The following is a 25625-nucleotide window of genomic DNA, read 5'->3' on the forward strand; positions in this document are numbered from 1 at the left end:
TTGAATACTCTGTGACTTCTATGCGTAAGGAAATCTGTCACTGGGCATGAGGATTTGGTCCAATACATTTCTACTAGGCAATTCTCTCAGAAAACAATTTGAAAGATGACAGTAACGAAGAATTAAATTCAGTATAATGGGCTGGAAGAATTGGCATATTAAGCCATTTAATAATTTATCATTTCTGGCCAAAAGAGAAACAGCATAAAGGATCAAGACCTTCTGATTGTTCAATAAAGTTACTCCTTCTTTAAATTGATTTTTTAGTAAGCAAATTCCAAATCTGCATATAAAAGTCAAATATTTGGATGTTTAAGTCACCAAGCTGCCATTGTTCAGACATTGTAACAGCTGGGCCTGCATTCAGATTCTACTTCATCCAAGCCATTTCCTGCCCCCATGATGTCATGTGCATTAGGCTCTATCAGACTTTGACGGCCAACTTTGCACATGTAAAAGCAGATGGTTGGGTGATGATCATCCTGACAGAATAATCATCATCATCCTCTGCTGCTGTATTATACCAACCAACATTAAATATGTGGACATACATGCAAATGGGACTTACTACTACTACCACTACTACTACTACTACTAATTTATTATTTATACCCCGCCCATCTGGCTGAGTTTCCCCGGCCACTCTGGGTGGCTTCCAATCAAGTGTTAAAAACAATACAGAATTAAATATTAAAAACTTCCCTAAACAGGGCTGTCTTCAGATGTCTTTTAAAGAGAAGATAGCTGCTTATTTCCTTCACATCTGAAGGGAGGGTGTTCCACAGGGCAGGCACCACTACCGAGAAGGCCCTCTGTCTGGTTCCCTGTAACCTTACTTCTCGCAATGAGGGAACCGCCAGAAGGCCCTCGGCACTGGATCTCAGTGTCCGGGCTGAGCGATGGGGGTGGATACGCTCCTTTAGGTATACTGGGCCGAGGCCATTTAGAGCTTTAAAGGTCAGCACCAACATGAGTAGACATGTTGCTGCAAATGAACAAAGTTCCCTCTTTGGCCCACAACTATATTATTATTATTATTATTATTATTATTATTATTATTATTATTATTTCAATTTATATACAACCCTTTAACAGAAGATCCCAGGGTGGTGTACAACACTAAAAATGCATCACAGAACATCAATGGTAAAAACATAATTTAAAAAAACATAATGACAGACAGCCTAATAGTAAAATAATCATCATGGTAACAGTCCACTCCCCCCACACTTTCACAGGCTGTAGATTATTTAATAGCCATAGGCCTGGGTAAAGAGGAATGTTTTTGCCTGGTGCCTAAAGACTTGTAGTGATGGCACCAAGCGGGCCTCTCTGAGGAGAACATTCCACAATTGGGGAGCCACCACAGAAAAGGCCTGTTGTCTTGTTACCACTGTCCAAACCTCTCTGGGATGTAGAGAAGGGCCTCAGATGACAAGCACACATACCCACACATACATAAGGTGTGGCGATGGCCACTAACCTGGATGCCTTTGAAACAGGATTAGAGAAATTCATGGAAGATAAGACTATTAATGGCTAGTAGTCATTTGCCTTCACCATCAGAAACAGTGTGTCTCTGAGGGCTCATCCACACTTTTTCTCACCCTGCTGCTTTCACCAGCAGAAAACCGCTCTTTAGTGTTCAATCAGATCAAACAGCAATTCTGGTTTTCTCCGGATTGGCATTTGCTCCTAAAGAGCAGGTTTTCCTTGGGAATGGGGTGGGGCGAGGAGGAAACCACTTGGACCCAGTGGAAAACCTACATTTTGAGGTCCTGAAGTGCAAACTGTTATGGGGCCCCATTCTCGTCCAGCAACAATATCTGGGTAACCACTGTTGTCTACTCAGTGAGGCTGTTCCATGACAGATCACCAAACCCTCACAACGGAAGAGATAGGACTAGCTTCCGTTTCCCACACTTTCCAAGCATGGAATGTAAACATAGACATGTGATGTAACAATCACACATCCAGCAACGGGAGAGAATGAAAATACTGACAGATCTGTGCTACTGACTCTCAAACTTTGGGGTTTGTTGAACTGTAAAAGGTAAAGGGACCCCTGACCATTAGGTCCAGTCGTGGCCGACTCTGGGGTTGTGGCGCTCATCTCGCTTTATTGGCTAAGCCACTTCTGGTGAACCAAAGCAGCGCACTGAAATGCTGTTTACCTTCCCGCTGGAGCAGTACCTATTTATCTACTTGCGCTTTGACGTGCTTTCGAACTGCTAGGTTGGCAGGAGCAGGGACCGAGCAACGGGAGCTCACCCTGTCGTAGGGATTTGAACTGCTGACCTTCTGATCAGCAAGTCCTAGGCTCTGTGGTTTAACCCACAGTGCCACCCGCTGTAGGTTAAACCACGCCCCTTGAACTGTAGACAACAACAAAAAACTATTCAATTGGAGTTGTGCAACTCAAATTCGGTCTTCTAAACCCAAAGTTCACTTCTGGGGCCCCTGCAGGATGAGGGGCCTGAATCTTAAGCTGCGTTAGTTTCATAATAGATCCATCCGTGCTTGGACCAATGTCTAAAAAGCATGGGAAAACCACTCAGAGCCATGCTTTCTGGGCGCTGAACAAGTGGGAATGTGGACAAGTCCTGAATGCCAGTTTCTGTGATCTGCATGTGGGGAGAATGCTGCTGGGCTCAGCGTCTGCCAGCAGACTTCCCATGGGCATCTGACTGGCCTCTTGGAAAACAGGATGTTGAGCTACATGGGCCTTTGGTCTGATCAAGCCGGGATCTTTTTAGGTCCTTATGTTCATAGTAGTCCCCTTGGATTTTAGTCAAGCTACTCTCTTCCTTAAGTGCTGTGCAGGGTTTGAGGGCAGAAAGAAGCAGCATCAAATTGAGAAGAAAAACAAGTAACACACAACCCTCTTTATTTTGCTATGTGAAATAAAGTTACCGTACATTAATTTTTTTATATATATGAAAGGCCTGGGGGGGGGGGGAGCAAACAACATTTTATTTACTGAGTTTTGCTTGGTGCCCGAAGGCAACAGTCTTTTTGAGTCTCCTGTTGTTTTCCTTTAATTCTCTTGATGGCATTGGTTATTCTTCTTCAGGCAATATGGAATTTGTTTTGAATACCTAACAAAAAGAATATTGCATCTGTAGGTTGAAATTCATATCCTCTACTTTTGCTTAACATTAGGAATGACTTGGAGAAAAAAGCTGTTGATTAAGCGACTGGTGAAAGCAGATTAGTCAATCATTTAAAACAAGGTTTTACTTGCATGATGCTAATGCCTTTTTTCCTTTTAAAAAAGAAACAATATATCCAATTCTATGCAAATCCATAATACTCTCTTTCCTTCTTAAAATATATTTTATTGTAATTTTTTCAAAACAATAAACTCATTCCATACCATCATTTCCTCCTCCTCCTCTCTGCCCCTTTACAATTATTTCTAGAAAAAAAGAAAGAATGAAAATTCACAGTGATGTTTTTCCACCACTTTGTTTCATGCATGTTGTTAAATATTTGTCTTTTCGTTATTGGTGAAGGGTCCCAATTTGTTCATGTGTTGGTTGGGTAATATTCCACTGCACTCCTGAAAATGCCAAATAATAGTGTGTACACACACACACACACACACACACACACACACACACACACACACACAGTGGTACCTTGGGTTACATACACTTCGGGTTACAGACTCCGCTTACCCAGAAATAGTGCTTCAGATTAAGAACTTTGCTTCAGGATGAGAACAGAAATAGTGCTCTATTGGCGTGGCAGCAGCAGGAGGCCCCATTAGCTAAAGTGGTGCTTCAGGTTAAGAACAGTTTCAGGTTAAGAATGGACCTCCGGAACGAATTAAGTACTTAGTCCGAGGTACCACTGTATATGAGAGAGACATGACAATTCCAATTACATGAATCACAGTTGCCTATCTACAGGTGCTCCTTTAACCACTATAGGAAGGAAGAAATTCAGTAAACATGCCTTCTCCTGATACTGATGTAATAATGGAAGAAATGGCATCAGGACCTTACCACATTTCTCTCTATCATACGGCAGTTATAACTAAGGGTAATGCTAACAATCCCTATGAAGCAGTATACACACACACACACACACACACGGCTTCTGCATGAAGTGGAGAGGAACAGCAGGGTACTTATTCAGAGCATCCAATCTTTGCAAATCACATGTGTCTTAAACTGAGCACACACTCATTTCCTGACCTGTCTGCGTACACTGTAAATAGGGGGGCACAGAGAGGTGGTGTAGGACAAATGCTAAGAGAGGAAGCTGTGGGCCAGGGAGTCCAGATTCAAAACTCCAATTGGATCAAGGATGGGGAAGCTCCAGCACTTCATATAATGCTGGACCAAAACTCCCATCATGCTTAACAATTGTCCATGCTGGTGGGGGCTGATGGGAGTTGGAGTCCAAGAATGTCTGAAGGACCCCAGGCTCCCCATCCCTGCATTAGGCCATGATCGTTCTTCCTGGCTTGAAGCAAGCTGTTAGCTTTCAGCCTCAGCCACCACACGGTTATGAAATCCTAAGTATCACACGAGGCCTAGTACTGTCCACACAATGGCTGCAGAGTGCCGTCAGCTTCTTTTACAAGGAACATTGTGGGAATGTCAAAACGATAGGTTGTCTGAGAGCTGGGTCATGGACATGCTAGTGTGGTGGAGCCCACTGGGTGCACTTTGCCTGTGGGTTGCCCCTTATGCATTGCACCAACCTTGGGCAAAAAGCAGGCAGTTAATGGTAGGTGGAGCCAGGGGTGCCCAGAGCCTATCAGCGGAGGAAGAAAATAAGCACAAGGCTGCAAGTCCATGCATGGGAATAAATCCCACTAAACTGGTCTACAGAGGATTGCTCTGCAGATCACACTGCTTTCTCTGGTAGTCACAGGCAAAAGATGGCAGAGATCCTATACCTTAATAACGTAGAAGAGGACATTTCAGTAGACACAGCTGGTAGGACTCCTGTCCTTATTTTCACCTGATGTGCCTCCTTCCCCCTCTCATTCACATAGCAATTCCTGCTTTGATCCATCACAACTCCCTTCCTAAGATTGCAATCCTATAAATCAGCGTTTCCCAAATTCGGGTCTCCAGCTGTTTTTGGACTACAGCTCCCATCATCCCTAGCTAGCAGGACCAGTGATCAGGCATGATGGGAACTGCTGGAGGCCCAAGTATGGGAAACCGTTCTACAACTGCTTACATGCAGGTATTATCTAATAAGTTTCCGAAAAGCAGCATCTTTGTAATTATTCAGTTCTGCAATGTCATTTTTTTATAAAAAAGTTTATTAATTATTCATAACAAAAACAGTCCCCGTCCGTATTGTTTGCTCAGCCAGCCTTGCCGTGTTGAGGATTTTTCAAAGACAAGTAACGTAACACTGCAACTTGCCTTAATATAGATCTTTTCCTAAGAAGACATGCCAAAGTTCACAAGGGCTAAAGTACTTCCCGGCATCTGCTGTGCTATCACCAAAGCCATTGCAAGGGGAAGTGGGGGATTGGCGTATTGTTGGGACTCGCAGTCCTGCCAGGCAATTTTCAGTGGGAATTGGTAAAAAAATTCTCTATGAGGAAAGGAACTGAATGAAAAATGGGGGTGGGTGGGTTTTCCCTCTACAGACAGGGATGATACCAAGCAGGGGTGCCAATTTGAATAAAATATTGCGGGGGGGGCAAGTAAGCTCTGCCCCACATAATCACAAGGCAGTGCACGCACACAATTTGAATGGCCATCAATGTCTGCCCCCCTCAAATATTTTATTGGGAGGGCTGGAGGGATCTCGGCCCCTAAGAGCTGGCTCCGACAGCAGTGAGCAACACACAGTGGTTGCTGATTTAAATGCATGTACCGGTAAGTTTACACTTGATTGGCCAGCCTAGACACAGATTGAAGATGAAGCCTGGAAAAGGTGAGTGAGTGATCTGATTGTTATGACTAGTGGGTTGGGATTTTTTTTTGGGGGGGGGGGGACTCTGGTTCTGCAGTTTGGGAGGGACAGGGTGCTGCAGCCCCACCTGTCCAAGCTGAAGAAATACCTCTGTTTCTATTGGCTTCATTTAACCAATTCCCAAATTGCCCATAAGAGCAACTCCTCCATTACAGTATCTTAGAAAAGAAAAACCGTTGATTCAAATCTGTTGCCCGTACTCCAGCCTCCATCTAATCTTCTGCTTAATCTGGGGACAGTGGGGCGGTTTGGAAAATATTCATAACGTTTCCACTCCTCCTGCAAAGCATGACATATTTGCTGAGTTTTCACTCCCCTTAGAAAAAAGCAAGGAAGGACCAAAAGGGGTGTCAAGGAGAATTGGGGACAAGGCAACAAAGTTTTACGTACTTCACCCACCTTCAGTTCTGTCATGCACAGCTGACTAGCTGGAGAAGAATATGAATTAAAATACATGTGCATCCTGATACAATAAAAGTAGTGGAGTACATATGGAGGACATATTTATCTGTATGCACAGCTGAGTAAGAAAATTGCCCACCCACACTGCCTTACTTTGCTTGTACATCCTAAGCTGCCTCTCCACCTACATCCTGGCCCAGACAGCCACACACAACTCGAACTGAAGAGGGATTTACCATGCAGTAGTGGCAGAAAGTGAGGGGGGAATATGATGTAGCAAGACAGGAAGTGTGTCCCCATTATCCTGGGCAATGGAGACACATTCCATTCCCTGCTTCTCCTGTTCAGAGCACAGGCAACAGAAGGGCTTCGTTTGATGCCCTCAATGGCATCAATTTAATCTGATTAGTTATGTGTCACTGTCATGTTAACAGATTCACTGTGTAATCCCCAATTGGTTGAGATCACGGTGTAAAGGGGAAAGACAAAAACGACACTGAAGCTGCAGAGCTCAGTGGCTGCAAATAGGTATAGAATAATTAAGCAGCTGGAGGAATTCCCCTAGGAGGAAAGGTAATTTTAGTGTGTTTTTTTAAAAAAGGCAAGTAAGTGGGAACATGATAGAGTATATAAAATGATGCATGGTGTGTAAGAAGTGCATAGAAATAAGATTTTCTCCTCATCTCATTATAGTTAGGCTGTCCAATGAAGCTGTATGCTAGAAGAGTCACGAGAGAGAATTCTCTGCCAGATCTGGTGCATGCCAGATCTGGATGAACCCCAAACAGAGATGCGATGCTTTGAATGGATTCAGTCTCAACCAATCTGAGGCAAAGTAGGATCTGTTCAAGACTGGAGAGAAGAATTTTGAGGTGCTGCAGTGATCCATACACTAAAGAAATGGTGCAGGCCAGCTTCCACCAAATGTCTCTAAGTTATGTCTCTAAGCTTCCTGAAGAAGGAAAATGCAAGGGGGAAGAGGGAGCAGCTTTGCCAAATCAAAACTTATGACTAGCAAACACCAGGATCAGGAGAGGGCAGGAAAGCTTTTTACTGACACTTCTAGCTTGCAATCAGAGAAATGGTTTTATCAATGCTCCCCAATCCCAGCTTTCAGGGCCATCCCAAGACATTTTGGCACCTGAGCCGAACCATAAAATGGCAGCTCACTCCCCACCAGGAAAGAAGGGGAGAGAAAGAGCTAGACCAGGAACAATAGCGGGATAAAGATCTACATCAGGATCTGTTGACCCTGTGTATCTGCTGCCTGAGGTGGTTGCCTCATGTTGCCTCATGGGTGGGCTGGCCCAGCCAGGTTTTTTGGGAGAAAGGATCAGCTTTGCAAGCGCAACTTATATCTTGATGTTTAAGGAATAAATCAGGATACAGTATGAAGAAGAGGGGGCAGAGAGCTCCACTGTGACTGGCTGGTCAAGCTTGTAATCAGAGGGAATTATTTTACATAGAAAGTGAATGCCATTTAGCTCTTTGTACTCCAAAACAACTTCAGTTGTGCCTAGCACAAGAGTCCCTTGAACTCTTTCTTAACCTGGGGCACCACTTTCATTTCTCCAATTTTCAGATCAGTTGACTACAAATCAGCAGGGGAGATTAAGTTATTAAGTAGCAGTTGCCTTTACAAGAAGACTACTGCAGTTATCATTCTGAAATGTGTCAGGAATCAGGCCTTCAGAATGGTTTATTCTGCCTGCAAATTTCATCCAATTCTGTCCCCTAATAAAAATGTTCCTCTTCCTTTTTTAAACAAAACAAAACAAAAAACAAAAATCCAATGTGAATGGTATATTGGACAGAGGTGAGCTGTTACTCAAAAGTACTGAACCAGGGTCTGATCCAAATCTTCTGGTTGGTGAAGGACCTATTTAGATAGCTTTAAAGGGGATTTATGGAGGATACTGCTATCAGTGACTAATTTCCAATATCAATGCGAATTGTTGGTATTCACAAGCAGGAGAGTACCATTGAGCTAGGCTTCCCATAGGCATATGGTTGGTCACTGTGGAAACACCATGCTATACAGTGGTACCTCAGGTTACATACGCTTCAGGTTACAGACGCTTCAGGTTACAGATTCTGCTAACCCAGAAATAGTACCTCGGGGAAAGAACTTTGCTTCAGGATGAGGACAGAAATCGTGCGGCGGCGGCATGGCAGCAGCGGGAGGCCCCATTAGTTAAAGTGGTGCTTCAGGTTAAGAACAGTTTCAGGTTAAGAATGTAACCAGAGGTACCACTGTACTAGATAGGCTTTTGGGTGATCCAACATTGCTCTTATACCAAATATGTGATAGATCAGTACTACATGGATTTTTATTTTTAAAGACTTATTTTTAAAGTGGTCCCTTGAAAGACCACTTATGACATTGAAAATTAAACTAGGTGATCATTCAGCACAGCACTAAAAATGTAATCTGTAATCCTGGCCTTTATTACAAAGTGACATTAGAAAAATTAGTGGGGTGATGCATAGCTTTGAGCACTTAGAGAAAGTGCTAAATGCTGATGATACCCATCAATTTTCTGACCAGACTGTTCCATTGTTTTTAAGAGTTTGCACTGTTTTGTTGTTTTAGGGTTTGTTGATTTGATGCTATTGTTCCTAGAGCTAGTGTCCCTGTGTTTGATTTTGGGTTGTTGTTTTTTTGTTTTGTTTACTATGCACACTGTTTCAATGGCAATGATAAGGACCAACTTGAATGGCTCTGAAAGAGGATTAGAGAAATTCGTGGAGAATAAGGCTATCAATGGCTACCAGTCATCATGGCTACATTCTCTCTCCACTATTGGAGGAAGTAATGCTTTTGAATACCAGCTGCTGGGAATCACGAATGGGTAGAGCCCTGCTGCATTCAGCTCCTACTTTAGGGCTTTTCAGAGGCATGTGGCTTGCCAACATGAGAGCAAAATGATGGACTAGATGGGTGTTTGGCCGGATCCAGCATGATGTTTATTATGTTCTTTCCAGTGCCTTTCATAACAAACATGTTTTGTTGGCCTGCAAATAATTTATAACAATTTTATGTAAAAAACTATAAAAGACATGGCTAAATTTGCTCGAGTAGCAGCCTGAGTTCAGGAACGGGAAAACCTTTCAAGAAATTTCACTAGTCCCATCCAAATTCTCCGCTGGGCTTCCCTAGAAAACCATCAAATGTTTTGCTACATGTGAAGCTCTGTAGCATTGTATGAGCCTTGGGATTGCACTCTTGCTTCCTCGGCAGGCTCATTCTGGTAGCAGTTCCTCACCCACCAGAGCTGTTGCAGCTGTATTTCAATTTTCTTGATCACACTAGAGTTGCTAAGGCTGCTAATTCCAGCCATAGCTAGGTGGAGACACCACAGCATGTACAGCCCATAATGGCTAGGGTAGAAGAGCAAGAGAGGCATGTAGCTGCACCAGCCTGGAGCTGGCATAACAATCAGGTCCAATTTGGGCCCATGTGATAGCAGTAGGATTGGCTTAGGATCCAGCAGATCCCAGGCTGGTTCTGCCTCCCCTGTCTCCGGAACGCCCCATTTTGAGGGTTCCTACTTACTGTCTAGCAGGTGGAAGTAGAGCTCCACACCAGTGGAGGAAGGTGGTTGTCACTCTGCAGGCAGAGGCCACCAGGGTTGAGCAGAGGGGTAACTCCATCTAATATAAGTGCCCCTGCCCCTGCTTGGTGCAAAGGCAGGGTTGGATTGCTTAGTAAGGCTGTATAGTGGTACCTCGGGTTACAAATGCTTTGGGTTACAAACGCTTCAGGTTACAGACTCCACTAACCCAGAAGTAGTACCTTGGGTTAAGAACTTTACCTCAGGATGAGAACAGAAATTGCACACCAGCGGTGTGGCGGCAGCGGGAGGCCCCATTAGCTAAAGTGGTACCTCAGGTTAAGAACAGTTTCAGGTTAAGAATGGACCTCCGGAACGAATTAAGTTCTTAACACGAGGTACCACTGTAATCCTAACACACACAAACAAAGTACCGTATTTTTTCGTGTATAACATGCCCCCGTGTATAAGACGACCCCTACTTTTTGGGACCCCAAATTAAGGAAATAGGGGGAGATTGCCCAGCAACCAATCACCCGCCCAATTGCTGCAGCAGCAGCCAATCGCCAGCAAGCCTTGCTGCACCCACCTAATTGACACAGCAGCAGCAAATCGACAGAAGGCCTTGCCTCAGCCACCAATCACCCACCCAATCACCGCTGACAATCTCCTGCTCGTGGATGCCACCAATTGCCCATTCCCCCTCAGCACTATCCTTGTATAAGAGGACCCCAAATTTTTAACATTTTAAAATACTACAAAAACATCATCTTATACATGGAAAAATACGGTAGGTTCTATAGATCTGTTTCGGCTTAATATGTTTAGGATTCAGATTAAATGTTACAGATATATAGTTCATCTCAATTAGTTTGTGAATAACATTGTCTAAATTGTTGTTGAAGCCTGAAGTCATTACGGGTTGCTGTCATTCCTTGCTTGTTACTTTTGATCTCAGCGTTATAGACCAATCGAGATACCCTCACACAAAATTATCTTTATTTACATTCATAGCAAAAAACGAAAAAACGAACAAGACAACCCTTCCCATCTTTCATAAGTTTATGAACTTCAGTATAAGCCTCCACATTCTATTATTATTATTATTATTATTTTAACACTACGGCTGTACTGAAATTTTGATTCCTATTTTGATTTAAAGGCTCATGTTATAATTTCAATGGTAGCTTCCGTTAGGCAATAAAATGAACCAGTCCACTAAAAATAATTTTGGCATGATTTTAGTTAATACGTATTCTTCCAAGAAAGCCATGGTCTCTAGCAAGCTGCCCTGGATTCCTGGCATATATCCAAGGCTTTTTTCCAGCCAGAACTCACCGGAAGTCAATTCCAGCACCTCTCAGGTGGGCACCATTGCCATTCTAAGAGAACAAGGGAGACATTCACGGTGAGTTCCGACACATCTTTTTCTAGAAAAATAGCACTGCATGTTGTCTCAATAGCAGGTGTGGCATCAGCTGAGACTAAATATAATTCTGCAGGTTTCTGTTTTCATATCAAAGTAAAACTTTTTTTTCCAAATCACTAGGCCAGTTATATGAAATACTATTTCTCCCCTCCCATATACGGTGTTCTCCAACATGTGAAAATGAAACCAGGTATGACTGGTTTTAGCTCAGTCTCAACATAAAACCCTTTTCTATAGTATATTATTTTATGTGGGAGTGACATGCAAAAGGCATTCCTGTAACATGGAAAGTGGCCCTTTAGTGGTATGGCAGGTGAATCAGAGGTTGCTTCCATATAATGAAAGCTACAAAATGTTTCCAGTGCAACCCAACTAGTGGAAGTTGCCATAATGAAATGAATGGGGAATACAACTGGTGAATTGCACCTACAACTTTACCTTCCAAATTCCTGCTCATCCAGTTTTCTCTAAACTCCTCTTGATATTCATTCATCTCATGTATGCTAAGTTAACAGCACTGATATGAATGCATTCTAACTACAGGAAAACAAAAGTGGAACATTTTGCATAAGGAAAATGACTGAATGCATTTAATGCTGAAGCAAGACATTTGTTCTCCATTATTTATGGTTTGTGAATGTAGCATATCAGCTATACTAGCAGTTTTAGTGTGTATATACATATATATCTACAAAATAGATGTGAAAATGTTCTGTTATTGAATTTATACATTAGAAGTGCTATATTGGTTTAATTCTAGAGAAGAGAAAGCTGTAACATCACAGAAACAAAAGTATGATATAGCATGCAGTCACAGTAGCAAGCACTAGAAAGAAAATTGGGTAAATTATTCATATATATGCATATTATGCAAATATATCTTACATTAATCATGTACTAAGAATGTTTGGTAATGTAAATGCATGGTTTTCCCTTTTTGTTTTTAACCTGAGGTGTCTTCTAGTTTATCATTGGAATACTAATAATTAAAGAAACAATGGGCTAAGATTATCATATCCTCCATTGCCTGGCATTCTGGAAATTTGAAAAGCTCTGTGGCACAGAGAAGCTTTTATATAAATATATAAAAACCTCATCTATTCTTTTGTGGAACTGATTTGTTCTGCCTGGCTGCTCCACTGTAACATGGAGAAGATTTGCAAAGGGGAAGCAGGTACAGCAGAACGTGGAGCAATGTTTGTGCTAAATTTTTCCTCATAAATAATCTCCTCAGATTATAGTACCCCTGCAAAGGAGAATATCTGATAACCCTGTATAGATCAGAATAGATCCTAAATATGTTAGCAGCAGTTGCATTTCAAACAACATTCCAGTAACATTATGCTGTAGGGATTCTCTCCTCAAAATCCTATACTGTAATTGGAATATTAAATTAAAACATTATATAATGCACTGTATCACATAAGAAGAGGCTGCTTTGCAACATCCAATAGCTTCTTAAGGATCGTAAATCCTATGAACGCGAAGCAAACTGATCTCTTGATCAAGATTTAACTTGCTACATGAGAATAAACAAGTGATCGCTAAAAGGATGATGCCCATTTTTGATAGGGAAACTGATCTTTGCTAGAATATAAAACACAAACCATTAGCAAAAACAAAAAATAAAAAATATTGATTAGGTTCATTGGTTCAATGATTAGGAAATATAACTTAGAGAAAGCGTACCAGTGTTAATTCTACCAGTTAATGAGCAATCAAGTTTCCACAAACAATATCACATAATTCTGATAAATATGGAATTGCAGAGGTCTGAAAAATATTTGGGTGGTCTTAAATGACTTTTAGATTTATCAAAACCTACAGTTTTCAGAGCACTTGCCTCTCCATACTTTTTATTTTTTAAAAATTACTTAATGCGCATTCTGCTAAACTGTCCGTTATCTTCCGAAAGTACAGAGTGTGTGTGTATATATATAGTACATATGTGTATGCACAATGGGTATAATACACATTCTTTCACAATATATGTACACACATAAACAGGATTTTAAATATATTTATATATATATTATATTTATATATATATATAGTGTAAAAGTTCTTATGTACACATACAAAATAACAGGCAAATTAATATTTAACTTTTTGAAGTCTTTTTTTAAAAAAGAAGAAGAAGTAAAGTCAATTTAGTTGACATAGTATAGCCAGTAGATTAAGTTGAAAAGAGAAAATGTGAATGGAAACACCATTCTTGACCATCTGTCTATGGCGTTCACATCCGTTAGGTCAGGAATTTTTATCTTTAGCTGTGAAGACCTTCTCCGTAAATGACTCTTCTTTGTGTGGGCGCCAGTTCTGTCCAATGTACGCCTTCCAAGGTTTTCTCGATGCGAACTCTGTTTTCTGTACTGGATACCTGAGCTGTCAAAGGATATTGTTGAATTCTGAGGATCGGTGACGCTTGTGGTGACCTCATTGCTTGCAACTTCATTGTGAATTTCGAGGGATGTTAGCAGAATATTCCCATGCATGTCCACCTAGTTGGAAACAAATTCATAATGATGGAGGTTCATAATTGTTTCCAGTAAATAAAAATATTTAATTCTATTTCAGAATAGAGGGCACCTTCTCTTCAAAGTTTTAAATGCCTGCTGAAAACTCTTCTATTCCATCAGGCCTATGCAGGAAATTAACAATGCATCTTTCCATAATAGTTAACTGACATCTGATTTTAACTTTTTAATATTTTTTATTGTATGGGGGTTTTTTTTGTTCTATTGTTATAAACCACTTATAAACCACTTTGGGTTTTTTAATTAATAGCAGTATACAAATGTTTTTAAAACAAACACACAAACACACAAATAAATAAAATAATTAGCATGTAAGGTTTAACTATTCCCCATGAAAATGGACAGAATTACCATATTAAGTGGTAAGGATTAGGAATCGTGCCAATAACATAAATATAAAACAAGTAGGGCCTGAAACAACATGTTGCAATGTAGACTCGTTCTGTAACTGGAGTGCTATTTTCCAGGGCTTTAGCCAGTCAGCCAGGTAGTCACACCTCAGGACCTCAGATGATGCAGATCAGAGAGGGTTCTCTCGAGAGGGTTCTCTCCTGAGGGCATTTAACACAGATGGGTCTCTGTTGGTGGGATGAGAATTCCCCCTAGACCTTTGCAAGCTCCTGTGAGCACAACAGTATATAAAAAGGCGAAAGAGCAAATCCACTTTCACTACTGAATTGTATTGTAAGTTCTGATCAATATTCAAAATTGCATTTGATACAGATGCAGGCTACTCATCTGCTGTAGAACTCACAAAGTCGCTTTACCTACATAATGATCCTTCAGAAAAGTCATTAACACTATGGGCAAATTCCGGTCCCAAGTGAGTATTGCTGCTCATGCAAGGAATGGCTGGTACAACACTCAAAATATCACTTTCTCCTCTCCCTGGCACACATATGGGTGCAAATGTAGTGAACCACAATACACTGACTCATTGCCAGAAACAGGACTTTCACCCCACCTTTTATCTCCCAATGCAGCCCTCCCTCTGCCTTAGGTAAAAGTTACTCAAGCACCGGACATGTAAATATGAAACTTTGGGCCTACTTAAACTGGATCAAATGTATAGTTCACAATCCTGGGATGATGGTGAGATTACATAGCAGACATACCACTACTTCCCAAGGGCTTCCTAAGTCCCTAGGGTAGGGAGGTCTTCCTCTTTGGTGGTTTTTATTCTATTATTATCCCCCCCCCTCAATTGTGGTCAAGGGAAAGAAATTGGTTATTACATTTGCAGCATAGCTGAAGGCATGTGAGGGGAGTGAGGAGACTTAGGATCCTGCTGGTGCTTGGCTGCCCCCAACATTCCCCTGGAAAACCCCATTCCCCATACCCATTGCCAGAAGAACATGGTTGTACGTGTTTGTGTGAGTGTGTGTAAAAGTCCTAGCAGCTGGCCTCTTTGGTGGCAGAGCATACCACGCCTAAGAGCCCCTCAGATCACATTTGCCTGGCTTTAGCATTACTGAGTGTGCAAGTTCAACTAGGCAGAACAATCTACTTGCTCTTTTTTATTCCTAAAACGTAATGATAACCAGAGGTTCCTGAAGATACTATTCACTCTAGTGCAACGTATTTACTAGAAATTTATTTTGTTCTGCTTTGGAAAGCAAGTATGTCACTGTACTGTCTGGGAAGTGTCATTTCATGGAAAAACTCCCATTTATTTTATGGGTCTAGATCAATTTTTTTAAAAAAAAAAATTAGAAACCTTGTATCAAAATGTGCAGGCTTCTCAATTCATTCTTAATGCCAATTTCGACATATTTTTTATTGTGCGGAATTTCTGAAAGAGAATTTAATGACAGGCAATTCATGTTCCCTGAATCATTTCAATCCAATTTAATTGTTTAATATGATATTAATTTTAAGGGTCCTGGAACTGAAGCGTATTTGATACCGTTCACAATTGCACAGTGTTATTTACTTTACATTTTACCATTCTCCCTTCCCCCCCCCCTTGAAGTGGCACATGAACTTAAAACAAGGGCTCTGCAGTAGTAAAATGAGAATGTGTAGCACCCTTTATCTGATTTGGCTTTATCATCAGAAGATGTTATAATATAGTGATCCACAAAAAGGTCAGATCCCACAAATTAGCTGTGGGATCCTTCTGCTTGGATTGAGAGCAATATAGAAGAAACTGACTAATTTCCTGGCCAGGGAATAAGACAAACAGCCAAGTCACTAGCAGACATAATATTCCATTTGCAGGTTCTCTTGTCTTTGCACGTTAGCTTTTTCATGCAGATATAACATCCCCACAAGGCTTGGGATAATATGAGTTTTGACACTGTACTTATGCAACAGTCAATATACCTTCTCTAAACGCTTCCTTATGGAAGCAGGCGGTTTTAGAATCAGACCAAAACACTTTATATTAAGACAATGTTAGCCCATGGCAGCCGGGATTTTTCAACCAGACTATTTTAACCTTGTGCTATGTTGTTACGGTCTGGGCTCTGTGTGTTTTGAACTTTGTATAGATTGGCCTTAGACATTCAGTTGTATTACTCCTTGAGCAGGATTGTGCACCAAAAGTCAATCTATGCCAGTTCCAGTGTGTGCTAATATTGTGGGCTCTCTGTCACTTGGCCACTTTTAATATTGTCTCGAATGGATTCCCCTCCTGTTTTGGCTATATTAATGAGAACATTTGAAAACTACTTTACAATCCACAGACACTGTCTACGTTTTATTTTCAGTGAAGAATAACCAGACCGCCTGAATGCCAAAAAGAGGGAAACTAGAATTTACACGAAAGCTGCTTTTAAATGTCCAGTTACTTAATTTTCTTGATTAGAAATTCTTGCCTTTTAAATAATTGTTTGTTTTATTGTAAATTGCTTTGGGACTTTTGCTGCTGGAAGCAATTCATAAATTCAATAAACCTAACTTAAAGGTAAAGGTACCTGTGACGATTAGGTCCAGTCGCGGACGACTCTGGGGTTACGGCGCTCATCTCACTCTATAGGCTGAGGGAGCTGGCGTTTGTCTGCAGACAGCTTCCGGGTCATGTGACCAGCATGACTAAGCTGCTTCTGACGAAACCAGAGCAGCACACGGAAATGCCATTCACCTTCCCGCCAGAGTGGTTACCTATTTATCTACTTGCACTTTGACATCTTTCGAATTGTTGGTGGGCAGGAGCTGGGACTGAGCAACGGGAGCTCACCCTGTCACGGGGATTCAAACCGCCGACCTTCTGATCAGGAAGCCCTAGGCTCTGTGGTTTAGACCACAGCGCCACCCGCATCCCAAACCTAACTTAACCTAACTTTAATGGACATCTTTAGCTCTAGCACATATTTTTAAAAACACTAAAGTCCAAATAAACATCCTGGAAACAGTGTAACAAATACTGCTAAAGATCATAGTGAAGTGTATCAGAAAATTAAAAGGGGGAAGTTTTGTATTTCATTTCCACATGCTACAGAAATTGCACTGTTAGTTCCTCCTTGCCACTGTGAATATTAAGAATTCTACTTGTAAAATTTTAGATGGGCTCATTGCCAATTTAGAAAGGCGCATACTGAATTATTAAAACTGGTGACATGTTTTCAGTAAATGGCTCTTATTAAGGGGTCGGTATGAAACATGTGCAGGTTTTCCTTTACCACTCAATTTTAGAGCTCACCAACATTGTTCTGTAGTATATATTCTCAGTCCAGAAGAAAGCCTGTAATTATTTAATTATATTTAATATTTTCCCAAGTACAAGAATGGCAGGTGGTCATTCAACAGGCCAAATTCAAACTAACTTGAGGACCTAGCATCACACAGCCTGCACCATCATATCTCCCTAACTCCCAAGATCCGAGGTTGGAGAAAGTGAGCAATTCTTTTTAGTAATAATTGGTACAATGAATGTTCCTGGTTGGAACACTCTGTTTCCAGGGACAGGATTTTCAGCTAACCATGCAGGACGTACTTAACAGAGAAAGACTGGAAACCACATTTCTCTTTCAATTCTTTAATAACTGGGAGATACCGTATTTTTTGCACCATAACACTCACTTTTTTCCTCCTAAAAAGTAAGGGGAAATGTCTGTGCGTGTTATGGAGGGAATGCCTACGGGTGGCATGCCTACGGATTTTCCTCCTCTAAAAACTACGTGTGTGTTATGGTCGGGTGCGTGTTATAGAGCGAAACATACGGTAGGTATTTTCTAAGCATTGCTCATCCAACACCTTATTCTATAGTGATGCTTGCATGGGAATAACATAAGCAGACCAGCAATGGGGAAAAAGATTTACACCCTGATAGTTACTGAGTGGAAAGTTATTACATCACCAAAATAGTGGAATGTGCAAACCAGCCTTCATGTTGATAAAGAACAGGTGCAAAGCTTCAATAAAACACTTCCCTGAATTACTGCTGTAAAGGTTTGCATACGTTTCTAAACACAACTCTGGCAACAAAGCATGCACACATTTGGGTGGAAGTGCACAGGAGTGGGGTGGGGTACAGCAGCACACAGTTTCAGAGAAGTTTTTTGGTGAATTATTATAGGTTCCAGCAGAATTTCAGGGGCTTCATATAAAAAAAAATCTATAAATATCCCTGGTTATATCACAATTTAAGTGTTGTGCTTCTCAGCCAAGGAACCTTGTGAGTTGTAAAGGGCAATACAGATATAATGTGGCAGGGGGTGGAGGAGATAATGAACCTCACAATAGATGTACAGTCCTATGAGGGCCTTTTCACTTGCAAGGTGTGCTGTCTTTGTGGTTTTAAATGGGGGGCTACAGAAAAATCCCCTTTGTCAAAAGGCTCTGCCCTTGTAATGGTGGAGAGAGAGAGTCCATAGACCATGTCCTTTTACACTGCCCCTATGATCAAGATGCTCATACAAAGATTGTTGCCCCATTGCTTAGAAGAATGCCCAGAAGTCCTAGTTTGGAGCTGCTCGGTTCACTTCTAGAAGACGGAAAACCAGAGATTGCAGAATTAGTCACAGAATTCTTTGTGTGACAGCCTATGGAATAAGTCAGTTGTTCTTACCTGCTAGGTCTACATAGACCATTTACCGAAAAATATGGTATCTCTCTTTTTATTTTGCTTGATTTAATCCCTACTAGTATTTGTTGTATTAGAGCACATTGGTATTTAACCCCACACACAACTCACAAAAACAAAACAATTCGTAGAAGTCATTGGGACAGTTAAACTAGTTTCAGATTGGGTCAAAAAAAATTACGTAGTGAGAAGAAATTATGTAAGCCTGGATGCGCTCTCCTGATCGCACAATAATAACACATTTAGCCATTTAAGAAAAGTGGGTGACAAGAATACCACTTTCCTCCCTGGACATAGCAACAAAATATGCTGGGACACCATTTATAATATTGGCTTGAGGGGACCTATACAACTGTATAATGTTGCATGTGCCTTGAGGCACATGTCTCCTCTCTCTCTTTCACACACACTGCCCTTAGATAAACATCAATTAAAAATTCTCAGTGTGGTGACTTGTAACAATAGAACTAGTAAAATAACAAATCAGTACACTGAGGAATATAAACACCGCACATAAAGCCTTTCTTAAATGTCTAAACATTGATCTCAAAGTTAGCTTTCTCTCCTGCACAACACAAAAGGAGGCACTGCTCTAGCTATGCGCTTGCAGAACCACATCGAAATATGTGATTCTCGATCTCTTACTACACCAGTTGCCATGATCTGCATCAACCAAATATAACTCCATTAATATCACATTGTGAACGGCCCTTTGAATTCAGAGGCAAACCTCGTGAAGAAAAGCTGTCTTCTTGCACTCCTTTCACCATTTCCTGTACAAATGCATACAGCAGGAAATGAGCGGAGGTTTTGCTACTGAATAAATGTGCATTTTGTTTTTGATACACTTAAAAACAACTGCCAAACAAAAAAACTCTGCATCTTCCCTAGTCCGGCGGGTGGGTGGGTGGGAGCTGACAGCATTTAAGTCTGGGCTCCATGACTTATTTCTTATTCTGTATAAGAACTAAAAAGAAATAATAAGCAGTGGAGGAGGTAGTTTTTCTATGTAACAAAACACATTCAGTTGGCCAGTTCCCTTATCCTGGAGGCACGGCAAGGGTAACTGGGGCAATCTACATTGAATTAAGGGACGCAGGTGGTGCTGTGGGTTAAACCACAGAGCCTAGGACTTGCCGATCAGAATGTTGGCGGTTCAAATCCCCATGATGGGGTGAGCTCCCGTTGCTTGGTCCCAGCTCCTGCCAACCTAGCAGTTCGAAAGTACGTCAAAGTGCAAGTAGATAAATAGGTAGAGCTCCAGCAGGAAGGTAAACGGCGTTTCCGTGCGCTACTCTGGTTTGCCAGAAGCAGCTTAGTCATGCTGGCCACATGAACTGGAAGCTGTACACCGGCTCCCTTGGCCAATAAAGCGAGATGAGCGCCGCAACCCCAGAGTCGTCCGCGACTGGACCTAATGTTCAAGGGTCCCTTTACCCTTTACCTTTACATTGCATTAAGTGTTAGTGATGGGAAGAGAAGTTCCCAGGCCTGTGAATCTTGAACTAGCGATTTCACTTATGGTAATAAAGTATGTGAACCTGTAGCCTACCAGAACCATGCTTTGCTCACTCTTTCCCTTTCTGCACTCTCTGCGTACTGGGAGTGTTTTATGTGACTAAGGGTCTATTCATACTGAGGGAGGGAGGGAGGGAGGTGGCTGCGGTTTCTACAGATGCCAATGATACAGCTTAGCGTGGAGGGTAAGTACACTTAATCCTACTGATCCATAGTGGTGTTTTGGAACTGAAAACAACACAGGCTAGTAGATGATGTGAATAATCCTACCCGGTTGCTTTCGAACTTAGCGCGATCGTTGTTTGCTTTGGCCGTCTTTTCTGCAAGTTTCTTCTGCCTTTGAGGGCCTTTTCCAAAGAAGATGTAGTTGACGAAAGCATATTCAAGTAAGGCCAAGAAGACAAATACAAAGCAGCCCATGAGATACATGTCAATGGCTTTGACATAGGGAATCTTAGGCAAAGTCTCTCTGAGATGAGTGTTGATCGTTGTCATAGTAAGCACAGTTGTAATGCCTAAAAACGGGAAGAAAGGTAAGAATATTAAGATCTTTCATGCATTTCCCCTTAAAAGCCATTTCCAGGAGCTTGTTGATATTGTGGAAGAGTCAGCAAAATAAAGAGAGGGAACGCTATTGTTTTATTTGTTTGTTTATTACATTTATATTCTGCCTTTCCCTTCAAGGACCTCGTATTTTGTTTCATAGCTCTGTGAATTCCACAAAGAGATCTTATACAACATTTATTGGATGCCTGACCTATTACAACCAAAGTGGTTTGGAGTAAGACAGTTTCTTTACTGAAGAGTTTGCTTCTGAAATACCTATAAATGATTTGTTATATAACTACTTTCTCCGGACCTAAAAGAAAATTGTGATATGAGAAATTCCTTAAAAAGGATGAAAGGAGATATAAAGGAGAGCTAGAAAGGGGATTTTCACTGAAATTAATTGAGCTTAGGGAACTGATGTAACCCAGTGCTCCTCAAAGGGTGGATCATGGGTATCTCTATACAAAGGATGGTAATGGCGAAAGTTGGCTGGCCCACCAATTCTATCTGAAATGTGTACCCTAACAAGAGTGCTCTGGGATGCACATAGAGCAACGGTGAAACTCAAAAGCTCTAGCAAGTGTCCTGTGTGAATGGCATGTGTGCTTTAGAACCAGATGGACAGGGTATAAATAATAAAACTGTTGCTGTTGTTGAGAACCCACTTAAAAGCACAGGTGTTCTGTTGCAGGTCATATGGAAACAGTTCCTTGAACAGATAATAGCTGGAAAACTACTGATGTTTCAACAGCAGGCGTTTTGCTCTTGAGAGTGGACAATGGGACTGCATGCAATTCAGTGCTGATCTTATTCTGGGTTACCCCATGTCTGTAAACGTATGTAACAAAGGAGAATCCATGAGGAACTGGGAGGAAGAAGAGGAAGCAAAGCGGCCTATATATTCCTTTGCCCTCCTCATCCTCCCCCACAAAGCCAGCTTGATAATCAGAGAAGGTCTTGGACTTCAGAAACCTTCTCTCGGCTCGGTTCTGTTTGCATCACCCAACTGCTTCAGCAGCAAAGGGAACGGAGCCACTACTGCTTACCAGGACGAGTGAAGCAGTGGCAAGATTGAGGCTGTGTACATACAGTGGTGTGATGAATGGATTGGCTCTGTTGGTTATGCAGCCCCAACTTTGTCACTGTCTTTTACGTCCTGCTACCAGTAATCAGCATTGCTTTGCTGCTGGGAGGCTACTGCTGTGGCTCCAACCCCACTGGGCAAACCACTTCTGATCTGAGGCAAGCTCTAACACAGGACTGCAAAAAAGCCCAGCCTGCGAAAAGTCTTTATTCGCCTGCTGGGGACTGTAGCAACTTACTGCATTTCTTCACTGCTTGTGGAAATGGGGACTTCCCTCATCTGACAGCTTGTTTATTTTCTGGAAAGTGCTCCCCCCCTCCTGTGCCAGCCCACTCACCCATCTGCATGCAATCCTTTGTCACCTGTGCTTAAATATGTGGCTGTTGTAACAACCTCCTACATGGATATGACAGGGTAATGCCCCATTCATCCTCATTCCATACCGAGAGCAACTCTTGCTGCAGATGCATCATAATTGATCCAGAAGGACACCCACGATAAAATGGTAATCAGTATTGAGGGCATGTAGGTCTGAAGAATGAAGTATCCAATATTCCTCTTCAACTTAAAGCTCAGTGACAGTCTTGGATAGGCACCTATTAGAAAACGAGGGGAATTACAGTTAGTATATATATATATATATATATATATATATATATATATGCAAAAACACATTTGATGGGCTGTTTTGTTACCTATAAAACCTTGAATAAAAATCACTTTGTGAGTTCACATTAAAACTAATGCATATTAGAGAAAATATGTCATGATTCTTGAACACCTATCTGGTTACCTTTTGAAATTTTGTGAAGAACAGAGATATAGTTAATTTACATTTACAAAATAATTTTCACATATTACTGTAAATGTGTGTGTGTGTGTGACATCATCTCCACAAGATGGTGGAATAGCCTTCTTCCCCTTGATCCCAGCTCATGGATGTTTAAATTAGATAACCCTAAATCTTAAAAACACTTATCAAAATAGTGAATTCTGTCAGGACTTGTTACAGTGCTCATAATTAGAACAAAAACCTGAGATAAAAACCTAATAATTAAAAAAAAAGAAATGTTTTTTTATGGGGGGTGGGATCAATACTTATTTCTCCATTACTATGTTTATCCATTAGCTTGGTTAACACTATACAGGCAATGCTCCTAAAATAATTTAATCAGGAAAATTCAGACTAGTGGCTTGGTTCATGAAGCTGTTTCTGAGTGAATTATTTTTGCTGTCCCATTTCAGTCAGTTTCTTACCTTTAAGTGTTGCCCCTGTTCTTGTTTACAGACCCTTATTATTCTTACTTTCAGTACTACTATGCCCAACTGTCTGTTCTGTATGCTTCATATTTTGCAGCATTAATGGTAGGTAGGATGTTGCAAAATGTTTTCATATTGAATCCCTGAAATCACCAAGTAAAAGGACTTTGCCTCTAAAGTGCTTGGTTGGCAGTCTTGCTTTGCCAAGGCATCCCACCCCCACCCCTGCAAGCCCTACAGTAGTTTGGGATGTTCATACTTATATCCTTTATTCTAGACCATCACAAAAACATGGAATGTCTCGGTTGTCTTTTATTCCAGTCATTATAACACCAGTGTCCTTTTTTTTCAAAACTATGATCTGGCCACCCAGTTTTTGTCACCTCTGTGGCCATATAGAGACAAAAATGGGCATGTGCAAGAGAGCTAACGATGCTGAGCATTCAAAGCATGGGAAATACTTGCCTGTGGCAAAGACAACATTCCTGGACACAAGTTTGTGTTCCACAATAGAGAACTGAGGAAGTTCAATTCTTTCCACTCCAGAGACTGCATTATTCCCACCTCGCCAGTAAAATTCTATGTCATCTGTTGTGTATCCATCTGTCAACAAAGCACAAATGCTTTAGAATCATGGGTGCTTAAATGTAAAACTGACCATCGTTAGAGGACAAACAATACAGGACTACAAGATAACAACCATCAACAACAACTTCAAAAAATAAAACAGCATTCCTCCAAGGCACAATTTTGTTTGAGTCTTGAGTCCAGAAGAGCAACGAATTCACTCCCTCTCAAGAAGTAGAGCAGGGGCAGCCATGTGTGTATTTCTTACCAAGTTTTGTTGACTAATAAATGTGATGCAACTATCTGGCTACTACAGACGTCAATCCCTCAGAAACCAATAAGCTGCCCATGGGCCTATTAAACACTACTTCTGTCTCTTTTCGTTAGATCCAATTGAAACATCTGTCAGCTGCCAGGATGAGAACAACTGCCCATCAGATGTGTCATCTATCCTTATTTTCTTGTTTATATTTAAAGGGACAAAAATAAATAAATCCCATTCTTGGCTTCCTGCTAAGAACTGATGCCATAGTAATACATGTTTATTATATGGTAGCTCCTGCACAACCTGAAGAACTTACCTCCAAAAATAATATGTCTTATGTAATAAGTTTAAAGTTACAGATAGTAAAAAAAAAAAGACTTAAAACTGGAGGTTCTTTTTAGGAACACTTCAGAGTAAGAACTCTGAATTAGCCATGTGATGTTGTCATACCTATGGTCAATCTTATTGGTTAAATAGGGACATTACGTCATCATGCAATCCTTGACTGGCTGGGATCATGTGGCCTGTGACCACATCTACACCATACATTTAAAGCACATTTAAATCACTCCCCCCCCAATAATCATGGGAACTGTTCCTCACCTGTCACTGAAATACAATTTGCAGAAAATTAATATTCCCAGGATTATTTTTGGAGGGCAGGCGAATGTGATTTAAATAAATGGCATATATGCTACATATGTGAAGAAGACGCTATAAAAATGGGACCTACAGGACTAAAGACCGAACAATGAAGAAGCCACGAACAAGAGTGGATGACAACAAATGTCTATGATTTGAGGGACTACTTTTGCAGCCCCCCCCCCGTAAGTATTGAGCACAACCCTAGATATAGAGATGTTCTTTCTATCAAGACCAGTCTCCTTCGAATGGTGAGCCCAGAGGGTCTGTGCTTCAGATTTTTATACTTGTGGTTCTGTGTTGAAGCACAACCAGGAGCACTGGAAATGGACCATTAAAAAACAGGGTTTTCCCCCTTCATTAGCACAATCTGCACTGAAAGCAAGATGAAAATAACCCAATCTTCATGCCAGCCTTATAATGTCAGCAATGTAACCACTGCCAGGGCCAGGGAAATTAGAAGCACCCTGGCATGCATGTACTGAAGTGATTGGATGCACTAAAAAAAGAATATTCAATCCTTTAAATAACAATGACATAGATGTATCCTGAAACACTACTATTTGAAGAACTAAAATTTTGTTTTTTGTTTTTTTGGAAAAATGCTAGAGTTGTACTGTACTGAAAAATGTTGAGAAAGAGATTTAGAAGTGCTGTGAGACAAATTTGAGGCAGATGGCCTAATTCTTCCTTTGAAATCCATAGCAAAACTCCCGTAACTTCAACAGGAAAGTGGTAGCAGGCCAAGCGTAATTTACACAAAAGTGTTCATTAGCGTGTATTGATATTTTAGGCGTGTAGAAATTCCCTATACTCTTTGCATTGTAGAAGAAAGCGATG

The 25625-nt window shown here is 41.1% G+C and overlaps 1 protein-coding gene and 1 long non-coding RNA gene across 4 annotated transcripts in view; one reads left to right on the forward strand and one right to left on the reverse strand.

Moving 5' to 3' along the window:
- The first annotated feature begins 3593 nt into the window (after positions 1–3593).
- Positions 3594–8147, forward strand: LOC308589829. Its single transcript, XR_014009501.1, has 2 exons — positions 3594–5376; positions 5417–8147. It is a non-coding gene; the product is annotated as an uncharacterized lncRNA (long non-coding RNA).
- Positions 8148–10885: 2738 nt separating this feature from the next.
- GABRB3 (gamma-aminobutyric acid type A receptor subunit beta3) overlaps positions 10886–25625 on the reverse strand; it is a 200545-nt gene continuing 185805 nt past the window's right edge. For all 3 annotated transcript variants that reach the window (XM_081197581.1, XM_081197582.1, XM_081197583.1), the window contains 4 exons: positions 23777–23914; positions 22495–22647; positions 20689–20933; positions 10886–13838 (listed from right to left, as the gene is read on the reverse strand). In XM_081197581.1, the coding sequence (XP_081053707.1) occupies positions 13488–13838; positions 20689–20933; positions 22495–22647; positions 23777–23914 (887 nt within the window). In that variant the 3' untranslated portion in view covers positions 10886–13487. The remainder of the gene's footprint in view (positions 13839–20688; positions 20934–22494; positions 22648–23776; positions 23915–25625) is intronic.

Source organism: Podarcis bocagei (genome assembly GCF_964188305.1).
Source record: "Podarcis bocagei genome assembly, chromosome: 6".
NCBI lineage: Eukaryota > Metazoa > Chordata > Lepidosauria > Squamata > Lacertidae > Podarcis > Podarcis bocagei.